We start from the raw sequence: 11,990 nt of genomic DNA, 5'->3' as shown, positions 1-11,990 counted from the left end.
ATTGTGCTTGGTCAATTTTTTTTGTGGGTCCCATTAACCTTCAAATTAATTTCAATAGTAACAATCCAAAAGCTTGTCGGTGAGTGCACTTGAAGTTACAAAAATTTTAACATGAATTACTTTTTGTATCAATATATTAACTACTGAACTTTATGTTTTTAAACTACATATTTCGAATCATCATAGAACTTGGAGTACAATCAGTGTTCCGTACTAAGTTGTTTATTATGCATATTATTAAGTGTGTACATATTTTTTAATATGTTCGAATAAAATTGTTGAAACCAATATCTTTTATAAATTGTATACATTTATTTTCTTCATAATTTGTTTTTAATAATATAAACAATTAAATTGTTCGAACTATAATTTTTCGATTAACTGAAAAGCAAAATTCTCATCTAGTGAGATCGAATGAGGTTTGTCGTATATTAATTATCTCGCACATTTTATTATATACAACTTCCATGTTGTCTGTATTATCTCAACTATGAGGACTTTCAAATACAGTGTAAACTTTTTATCTACAAACTTTTCGATTTAGTAAAATGTGAGTTTACACTCCTTCAGAAGTATATGATAGTTTAGAATGAAACGCCAGTAAAAATTAGACAGAGTGAAATTATTTACGCTTTTACGAAAATAATATATCAATCATCAATAAATGGTTATCTGTTTGCGATAAAACTAATGCTAGGAAATATTAGACTCTGCGTGGTTAAATGCCCATATATCACATAACTATACTATTTATACTTCTTCAAGACTCAATGTAAAATACATGTACTAATTACACCTTCTTTGTTAAAAAAGAACACACTTCCAAATTATATCATAAACGGTAAAAACAACACGCTTTCTTATCCACCTTTTAATTGATTTTTTTCAGCTTATAGTCTATTGTTCGATCCAGTAACATAATCGCTACGATTTTATCATTGTTACCATGCTTATCAGGTGAATTTTCATATTCAATTTTTCTAAATATGCATAGAATATTATACATAGAGAACGCCATGGCCCAAAATTTGCGATATGATGGATGAGAAAGAAGACTGTCATTTAGTTCCTATGTGTCCTTATCTAATCTATATGTCATTGGCTAGATATTGTTTACATTACACAAAATATCTATGCATCATATGATTATGACATATGACTATGATAAGGACACATAGGAACTAACTGGCAGTCTTCTCTCACACTCATCATATCGCATCCACTTACAGGCTAGCATATCCCTGGCATTATCTATGTAAACATGAGTCATGGCTTAATTCTTAATGCTAGCCTATTACATTTCAATTACTTTCAGGGGAGGAGGAAGTACAAAAATTAAGAAAACAACCAACCGAAAAAATGATTATAAGATAAAGGTAGATACTGTGAATAAATCGCAACGAGAAAGTCACTTAATGTATTAATAAGTGGACGATTACTTAAGAGCGAACGAAATTATTTCTTATATTACTAAAGTCTTTACCAAATTGATATAGAATGGGATTTTAACACTAAGATGTCAGCGCTACGAATAAAAAAATATAAACCACGCCTGTTACAGTCAGCTGATTTTTTCATTGAATTCAAAAACAAAAAATATCTACTTCATTTAACATTTTAATGCGCTGAGCTTGCTCCCACAGTCGTTTATAATTGCGATAGTTTTCCTAGTTTTTTTTTTTTTATATAAACTTTGTAAATGTGTATATAAATTTTGTGCATATAATTGTATATCCTTAAGTTGCAATTTACTTTTTTTAGAGAATTACCATTGGCACGCACACTACAACAATACTTAAACGACATAATGTCCCAAATTAAAATAAAAACATTTATTTTAATGTTTTATATGATTCATTAACAAAATTTTTATGCAATATACAATATTGTAAACAACATTTTTGGTAAATATTATATATCTATGCAAGCTAACACATATAGTTCTTTTTTCTATCGCTAGATAGAGTGTTTTTAGCATTAAAATCCAATAGTATTTACGTTTTTAAATGGGTATTAGTCTACAGATTCGGCGCAGTTATATTCATAATATCTTCAGATAAAGTGTAGATTTATTTAATACTTAAAATTCAATACCTTTAATTTTAAATATTTATTTATATTTATTTTCTTATCGGCAAATTTTCTTACATATATGTAACAATATAATAATTGTACTTATTATAATTTAATAAATTGTTTGTAACAATTTATCGATCTAAAATTTTTTGATTTCGATAGTTTTTCTTTGACTGAATATTAACACTTCTACCAACCTAATCTACGAACTATCAATCTACATATTCTTTTGTCTGAGATATTAATAACCTTAGAATTACTTTAAAATGCTTCTTTAAAAATAATCAATATTAAAAATTTCTGAAACCAGTCCTCACATAAAATTCAATAGTAATATTGAACACAAAATCAATTCACCTTTCTTTAAGCCTAACCATCATTCGAATTACGAATCTCAAATAAAAAAAAAAACTTAAAGATCTTTGGTTTAAAATAAAATTTGTATATACATAGTCAATTCAAATAATTTCGTTGTTTGAATCGGATTAATAAATATGCTCCTAAGACCCTCTAAATATTTTACTGCACATAATGCAAGCAGTTTCACCTGATTTGAACAAGTCTTAAGAGTTTTCAAATAAAAATCAAGGAATTAACATCGAATTTTTATCAATTCACTTCTAAATATTCATTTTTTCTACGTACAAGTAAATAAACATTCATATGATCTTTCCCTTTAACATAAACCGAACCACGCGGTTCAAATTCATAACGTTGTTCTAAAACACTTAAACATGCTTCACCAATTTGTATACGACCATTAACACCTGTTGTGTCCATACGACTAGCAATATTAACAGCATCCCCCCATATATCATAATATAATTTAGTGGTACCAATAACGCCAGCAGTAACATCACCAAAATTATATCCCACACGTAATATTAAATTAAATTCAAGTAAATCACGATTAAATTCATCAATAACTTTTTGCATTTCCACAGCAAAATCAATTAACGCATATAAATGATCATATTGATTGGATGCATCCCGTCGTATTTGTGAATTTAAACCACTTGCCGCCATAAATGTACTACCAATTGTTTTAATTTTATCAACACATTTAAATTCTGGACGTAATAATAATTCATCAAAATCACCAATTAATTCATTTAAAACACGTAAAAATTCTTTACCGCCCATATAACTTTCATCATACATTTCATTAAAATTTACAATACTTGCAAATATTATTCCAACATTTTTATGATTTTCTGAATATTTTGCACATTGTTTTAATTGATCAGCAACATGTTTTGGTATTATATTATGTAATAACCAATCAGCTTGATTTTTCATACTTTGTACGCGAGCTTTATCACGATTTGCAATAATATTACTATGAAATGATAAACGATAACTAATTTCAAATTCACGATTTAAAAACCATACTAAAAATAATATTAATAATATATTGATATAAATTTCTGAATTATTATAATTAATGATTTTATTTAATAAAAATTCTTGTGTTGTATTAAAATTTGAAAATGATGAAGTTGTTGTAATACAATATGGCGGACAACTATTATGACTAGTGGTTATATTTAATAGTAATAAAAATATACTAGCGTAAATAAATGCTAGAATATTTTTCATCCAACAATTTAATTGTGTAAAATTACAAAAATGTAATATACCAATTAATATTAATATATTATAATAAATATCGATTAAATATATTATTAATATTAATATAATTGGCATACTTATTAATATTGCACCATTTAAATGCCATATATACCACATTGAAAATATTCGAAATATTTTCTCTGAAAAATGTAGCATTTGTCGAAAACATAAAATTATTGCACAAATTTGTATAAAAAAGAATATAATAAATGATGCAAGCCATTCAATTGATGAAAATGGTTTATATAATAAAAATATTGATATTGATATAATTAAAAAAATTATTAATGAAACTAATACATCAAAGTATGTATTATAACGTGCGGTAGCTAATGTTGGTAAACCTTCACCTAATTTCTCTGAAACCGTATATACGTTACGTCGATAATCCATTTCCATTTCTTTCGACATAAAGAATAATGTGAAACGTGATAATGGCGGTTTAATGAAATATGAACGTTTCGAACTTGTATTATCTTGTACACATCGTATTAATTGTAAATCGGATTGTTTACGTAATTTTTGTACACAAGCACCTAAATGGTCAGAGAAGATGGGTGGTAATTTATTACCTGTGTAATGTGGCGGAACAGATGAACATATTGTTGATTGACTTGATGTGTAATAGCCGGATACACGATGTTGTAATATATCTGCGTGTGATACGGCTGCTTGATTTAATGCAAATATCTGAAAAATATTCGTAGTAATGAATTCGAGTGTAAAATGAATTAAAAATTTTACGGGTACGGGAGGAGATGTCTCAAGCACTTCTTATCCTATAACCGAAGTCTGTAATTCATAATTCACATTAATAGGGAATATTCATGATTTTTATTACTCCCTTTCTTTTAAATCCTAGTGTCTGTTTATCTGTCGAAAAAATTTTGGATCGATTTTTAACCCTTTCCCGTGATCCAATCGAGCTGAAACTTTGCAGACAGTCTCTTTTCGACGATAAAAATGATCTAACAAAGAGTTAATAAGTTAATAGAAAGGGAGTTTCGTTAAAGAGTTAATAGAAAGGGAGTTTAGAGAGTTAATACAAAGGATACATATTTTAATAGAAAGGGAGTATAAAAAGAGTAATATAAAGTAAAAATTGTTTTTTATGGGTTATGTTTTAACTTTTTAGTAATGCATGTATAGAACTTGTATACTTGTGTGCTGTTGCTATTGTTTGAAAACGAAAATAGTCTGACTCAGCCAATGTACATCGTACATCTTTAGTTTTTTTTCAAAGCAACTATTGTTTAAAACTGACAGACACCACATACTATACAACACTAAAGGAATAAACTGCAGTCGTGCATCTTTCTAGAAAATCAGAATTTATCATATATTCTTATGGCAAACTTAGTGTATGACGTGAAATACTTTCTTAGTTTTTTCGAGTACGGAACCCTAAACTCGCACTTGAAACATAGCTAAGAACACTCTCCAATAAATTACCTTTCAAACGAAACAAAAAAAACCAAAATCGGTTCATCCGTTTAGGCGCAACGATGCCACAGACAGGCAGACAGACAGACACACACACACACACACATAGCGGTCAAACTTATAACACCCCTTTTTTTAGTTCGAGGGCTAAAAATGCTTGAAGTTGAACCCAAAACGAAGAATGACTTAAATTTTGCTTTCCGCGTATAGTATGATTTTAATGTCTCTGAGTGCTAGTTAGTAATATTAAAGATAATATTCTGAATATAAAGGATCGAAACTTACCTGCTGTTGGATGCTACTACGTCGACTATTACTTTTAATACCCGAATCTTTTCGACTATTCACCGATAAACATAAACTTAATTGATCATCTGGTGCACTTATCACACTAGGTACTTCCAAGCATTCAGTATCCATGCGACAAGCAACCGTAGCACTACGACCTCGTTCAACCGGTAACATGTCACACTTTGATGAAGATCGCCCATGATGTGACCGATAACTACTACTACGATCAAATCCACTAGTAATTGCACTAACTGATTCTTTTGGTGACGGTGTATAATTTGATTTAAAACTACTTGTTCGCATAAACGATGTTGGTGATTTATCAAAATGTCCAATATCACTACGAGATTGACTAATATATGATTTAATATCCAATATATCATTAGATTTATCGCCATTTAATTTCGATCGATCGTTATTTCCATTACATATGCTAGGTCGTGGCGATGAACAAGATGCTGGGTCCTTTGGATTAGTATGATACGTGCTGGTCGAGGTGGGTATTGGTAAGGTTTCAATAATTGTAGGAACTTGTTGATATCCATTTGAGACTAATTTTGAATCAGTTTTATTGTCAGCTACGATTTGAGGTATGATATCTGTATCAATTTTATCTTTTTCAATTGGATCCGATGTGCGAAATAAAAATTTTGGGATACGCCATGTTTTTATTCGATTCGAGTATTTACCATAGCTGCCTGTTGATGTCGGACTTTTCGATGATGTATCTAAATCTGTCGTTTGATCTTTATTCTCAACATCACCTTCGCTGTCAGAATCTAAAATGCTTGGTAAAGAGTTTGCCTTGATACGGAAAAAATTTGGTGATAGTTGATTTGGATTTTGTTTTCCAGTTCTTAGTTGATTACTCCCCGATAAGAAACGTGGACGTGTTTGAGGTGACATTGATTGAGGAGATGTTGGTGATGATATTATTAATTGTACGCTTGGTTCGACAATTGGTCCAAGTAATTCGTTTTTGTCATCACTACCACCGATTCTACCAACTATGAAAAATGTTTTTAAGCCTAAAAAAATACATTCATAAATTAGCCCACGACATAGATAGTTTTATTCTAGCTAAAATCTTTCAGTCAGACACGTAGGGTGTGCCATTTTAATCTATGCATCTGAATATCTCGTTCAGAGTTTGATAGGGGACATCATGTTCTGACATCAAATTGGACCTAGTTCTTCGGGCTTCTTTAATAGCCAAATGAAATTCTAAACGGTAAGAGATAGAATAACACCTTAAATTAAAAAGTTTATCCTCATAAAAACAATAACATTTTTTCGAATATCGTCAGCTTTTGGAGTAAATGCGACTTAAAAATAAGTCATTATTGTATTTAATCGAAAAAAAAACACGCTAACTACGGAAAAATGCTTTAGTCAAAAGTTTTCAAGGACAATAGAGGACATTTGCATGTGTCCATGACTTTGAACTACAATAAACGATAAACTTTAAGCGTATTTTCTTTCGATTAAATGCAATAATGACATATTTTTAAGTAGCATTTCCTCTGAAAGCCCAAAGTTTTTCGAAAAAATATTTTAATTTAAATTGTAAGTCTACTTTAAAAGGTAACTTTCTAATTTAAAGTGTAATTCTATCTCTTAGCGTTTGCGATCTAATTGGCTATTAAAGAAATCCGAAGAACCAAGTTCAATCTGATGTCAGAAATGTCCCCCATCAAACTCTGCATCTTATGTTTAAGTTATTTTTTGATTTCGAGATATTCAAATGTATAGATTAAAATGGTCCGCCATGTATATTTAAAATCTTAAAAGGCTTGACGTTTGGGCCGCAATATTCGGTAATAGGGAAATTGTTGTAACAAAATGTTCGCTTTTATATGAGGAACAACTTTCTAATTTTAAGTATTCTATTTCTTAACAGTAATGCAAAGGACTTGGAAGATCTAGAAATCCATGATATAGCTGTTGCTATATTTTAAAATATTTCAAAAAATAAATAAAGATTTGCTTTAATTTACCTTCAAGCGGTTCACCACTTTCCAATATATATAAATTTTGTAAATATTCACAAGTTTTCTCTGAAATATGTACACGTCCAGGTTTACCAGTTGACTCCATACGATTTGCTAATGTTACATCGTTACTCCACACATCGAATTTAAAGCGTCGTGTACCAACAATACCACACAACACTGTCCCAGTGTGTATACCCACACGCATATTAACACCTTCATTACGTTCCATATCAAATTGTTTAATTGCCTCGATCATACCCAATCCCATTTCCACACAACATCGTGCATGATCCGGTCGTGGTTCTGGACATCCTGACACACAATAGTAACAATCACCCAATGTCGATATTTTTTCACAATTATTTAACGAACATAAATCATCGAATCGTTCAAATAAATCATTTAAAATGCCCACTAGTTCTTCGGCAGATTTATTACTTGACATTTTCGTAAAGCCCACAATATCGGCAAATAATATGCTGACATTCTCCATACGATTCATGTTAAATGGACGAAACAGTGATTTCAAATCAGATGCACCTGTAAAAAATACACATATTTGTAATTTATAGGATTTTGATGAAAGAGTTTTTTAAAAAAATTTGGCTATTTAATTTTCTAATGGAATCTAAAAGGGTTGTGGGTAGTTCTGATTTTGCAGACTGGTTAATGATGCTGGTCTAATGAATAATCCAAGTTCGTGACCTCGAGCGCCGAACGCAACTTTGTCAATGATGGAAAAAATCGTGAAAATTTCAGCTTTTTTCAGATTTTGGCGATTATAACCCTAAATGGATAACCTTTGAAATACCTTTTTAACGTGTTTTAAAGTAGACTAAATTTGCTACAATATGAGACTAGAATTTTCTCTGAAATATCCAATATTTTCCGAGATAAAGCCATTCAAAGTTAATTATTTTTTCAAATTTTGCAATTTTTTCCAATAATCCGAAAAAAGTTGAAATTTTCACGGTTTTTCCTATTTTTAACAAAAATGCGTTGGGTGCAAGAGATCACAAACTTGGATTATTCATTGGTCCAACATCATAAATAAATCTGCGAAAAATCAGAAGTATTGAATTTGACGCAGACTGTTATGAATAAAGTTACTGGACTATATTGTTACTAATATTTTTTAACAACATTTCAAGCGTGAATATAATATTTAAAATCGATTAAAAAAATGGTTTGATTTTGTTTTATGTTTAACCTACCTGGATTAGAATTGCGTGGTAATGCATTATTATTTGTAGCCATTTCATTCGATTCAAAATCACCAGTTTCCGACATTAACCAATCAGCAACTTTTGGTGGCATCACAGAATGTATCATTTTCTCTTTCAACTGTTTTTCCATTTCCAATTGACGTCGTACCAATAAACTTTGTCCAACTTTCATAAATGTACCACGCATACGAACATTTGTCATAATAAAAATATGAAATCCAATTAAATGTACCGAAAATTGTAGTATACATCGTACCAATAAACCAATTTGTATTCGATTTGTCGGTAAATATGAGTTTAACATTAACATAAATGTTAACGTTTCAAATAAAATCGAGTAAATAAGCGTAATCGTGACACATAAATATAATGGTAACGGTATAACTGTATAAATTAATAATAATATTCCAATACATATTGTAAAATGTGCAACAGGACTCATATCCGTAATTATAAAACCCATACGATCATTATGACTATCGTATGTTGTTATCGGTGTAAAATATATAGAGAGTATACTTATTGTACATAATATTATAGCGACAAAGAATGAAGTTAATGTTATATGTAAACGATAAAATTCCATATGCGTTAAGTATAATATACTTAAGATTATTGTTGATAATATACCAATGATGCTACATTGTATGGTCCATCGGTGGTTATTGTTCGTAGTATCATTGTAGGTGAGTCCATTATATAAAAAATATATAAACCATGTTATACAAACAAATAAAATGTAAAATAATGCATATCTGTAACAAAAAAAACGAACAATTTTCATTAGAATATATTCTAGAATATGGCACGTAAAAAATCCATGAACCCTAACTTTCTGCCGCGTAGTAAATAAGCTTCTGGGTCGATGTGAAGCATTTTATCTCATAGGACATATATATGTCAAAACGGCCATTTTGGACCGTCTGGAAGTAACGGTTAGTCAAAGCATCCATTTTTTATAAATCTGGAAAAATAGTGGTAGACAAAACTTTTTGGCGATTTCTAACTTTATACTAAAGTGCAATTTTCTTGTTACAACATGTAATTTCATGGAAAAATAGTGGCAGATACCGACCAAAATTGCAGATTTTGATAGGGGTCATCATCATGTTTTGACATCAAATTGAACCTGTTTCTTCGGGTTGCTTTTTAGAATATTTTATTAATATATTCTAAAAGGTAAGAGATAGAACAACACTTTAAATTAAGTTGATCCTCATAAAAAAACTAACAATTTAATGATTTAGATGAAAAATGTTAGTATTTTTATAAGGATCAACTTTCTAATTTAAAGTGTTACCGTTTAGGATCTAAATTGGCTTTTAAAGAAACTTGAAGAACTAAGTCCAATCTGATGTCTGCAACTTTTGTTTAAATTATTTTTTGATTGGTTAACTACAAAACGAGCTATTAGCCATTATAGATTAAAATGACCCATCCTGTATAAGACAAAGTCATGATACATTCAATTGCTTTTTCTATCTCAACAAATGATATCACTTAATATATGAGGGTGAGATTGTACATGTTAATGGATAACGCACATTACGTATTTTAATTTGAATCCATAGAAGGAAGCGAAAAAATAACACAGAAGCCGGTACTCGAACCCGGGTCTTTTATATATCCGGTCTAGGGAGTAACTCCGTCACAAGTGTCATCATTAAATTGTTTGAATACGCACATCTTAATAGATGGGTGAATTTTTTACAAAAGAAATGAAATTAGTAACGAATAATCAACACGGATTCTGTAAAGGGCAAATCGATGGAAAGTCAAGCATCTGTAATGGTACTTTATTTTTAAATAAATTATTATTATTATATCCAATAAACTGATAACGTCGTATCTCTAAATAGACAAACAATACGCTCAAATAAATCCGATTTTCATCATTATACCATGTATATATAAAATATATATAGTATATTTAGTTTCATACTCATACTCAACAAAATTTTGGTATAGGTGTTCATAGAATCCTCTAATTAGTCTATTTTAGGTTATCCGTCCGTCTATCAACACGATATCTCAAAAACGAAAAAAGATATCAAGCTGAAATTTTTACAACGCACTCAGGACGTAAAAAGTGAGGTCGAGTTCGTAAATGAGCAATATACGTCAATTGGGTCTTGGGTCCGTAGGACCCATCTTGTAAACCATTAGAGATAGAACAAAAGTTTAAATGTAGAAAATGTTCCTTATCAAAAAATAAACAACTTTTGTTTAAAACATTTTTTTGTAAACATCACTGTTTACTCACGAGGGCACACATTAGATGCAAATTTTATAATATGTATTAATATGGGATTATCAGTTATGTATGTGTGACATAACTGACATGGTATTTCAACAATTAACTCAGTCAATTGTTTGTTTTCACTTGTTTTTGGAATAAAATTACTTCAATAATTTTATTTTTTTATACAAGTATAAAATAACACTTACCTAAATCGTAAACGTAAATGATTAAAGGCACTGAGTTTATATTGTCCCTCTAATATATCTGAATCGAAACGTGGATTCCACCATGAAGTACTCGAAGCACGTTCAAATAATATTGGCAAGGAAATACCGCAACATGTTACACCGCGTGAATTGTAAGCTAAGTACGTTTGAATGTAGGGCGCAGCAAGTGCGATCTAAAACATAAAAATTGATATATGAACCATAAATTTTGTACCCCCAAAAAAGGTTTTGTAAAATTGGTAAATTTTTCACATTTTAGAGGCATAGAAAAAGATTTTTTATGATATATTTCGCATGCTCATTTTACGCACTCAAAATGAGTAAGAAAAGTAGTTCTTAGCTCACGAGCGTAGATAAATATTATTATAATTACCTGTATATCTTCATCGTCCGATCGAAATTCTGGTATATCATCGGGACGACTAGACGTTCTCGACCGTATGAATGTAACGGATGTTGATCGTGGACGGTTCTGTAGCATTTCAGCACTGATTTACATATTATATAAAATATTCAAAATTTAAAATCTTTAAGTTATGTACAATAAAAGAGTAGTGCTTAAAATTGTAAACAATTCAACCATTGTTATGTGGAACTTTTTAAAATATTCAAATACATTTTTCTATTTCTTTACGAATTTGTATATCTGAAAAATAAAGAACTGTTTATTAGATGCGAATATGTTATTGAAATAGCACTTTCTGCAGTACCACGGGTGCCGCCAGGATTACATTCAGGGAGGTACACCTTCAGAATGTGTCAAAACAATGGACCATTTTTTTACTTCCGATACCGAAAAATTGGTTGCTATGCACCTCTAGCAAATAACCAAATATGGGCACATAAAATGAGCAATACA

The 11,990-nt window shown here is 30.1% G+C and overlaps 1 protein-coding gene across 1 annotated transcript; it reads right to left on the bottom strand.

Moving 5' to 3' along the window:
• Window positions 1-2,685: 2,685 nt before the first annotated feature.
• LOC123292957 (adenylate cyclase type 9) lies at window positions 2,686-11,729 on the bottom strand. The gene is made up of 6 exons (XM_044873672.1): window positions 11,505-11,729; window positions 11,111-11,304; window positions 8,651-9,417; window positions 7,440-7,976; window positions 5,437-6,470; window positions 2,686-4,398 (listed from the first exon to the last, which is right to left on the bottom strand). The coding sequence occupies exons 1-6, from the start codon at window positions 11,610-11,612 to the stop codon at window positions 2,686-2,688; spliced, it is 4,353 nt and encodes a 1,450-aa protein (XP_044729607.1). The 5' UTR covers window positions 11,613-11,729.
• Between the last annotated feature and the right edge of the window lie 261 nt (window positions 11,730-11,990).

The sequence above is a fragment of the Chrysoperla carnea genome, chromosome 2 (genome assembly GCF_905475395.1).
Source record: "Chrysoperla carnea chromosome 2, inChrCarn1.1, whole genome shotgun sequence".
NCBI lineage: Eukaryota > Metazoa > Arthropoda > Insecta > Neuroptera > Chrysopidae > Chrysoperla > Chrysoperla carnea.
Note: the sequence above shows the minus strand (reverse complement) of the source record. Positions and strands in the feature narration are given on the sequence as shown.

Excerpts from the sequence above, each read along its gene's own strand:
- LOC123292957 (XM_044873672.1), bottom strand. The coding sequence starts at position 11,612 with ATGCTACAGAACCGTCCACGATCAACATCCGTTACATTCATACGGTCG. Across the intron at positions 9,418-11,110 it reads CATTTACGTTTACGATTTAG|ATATGCATTATTTTACATTT; the intron begins GTAAGTGTTATT and ends TTTTTGTTACAG. Across the intron at positions 7,977-8,650 it reads ACCACGCAATTCTAATCCAG|GTGCATCTGATTTGAAATCA; the intron begins GTAGGTTAAACA and ends TATTTTTTACAG.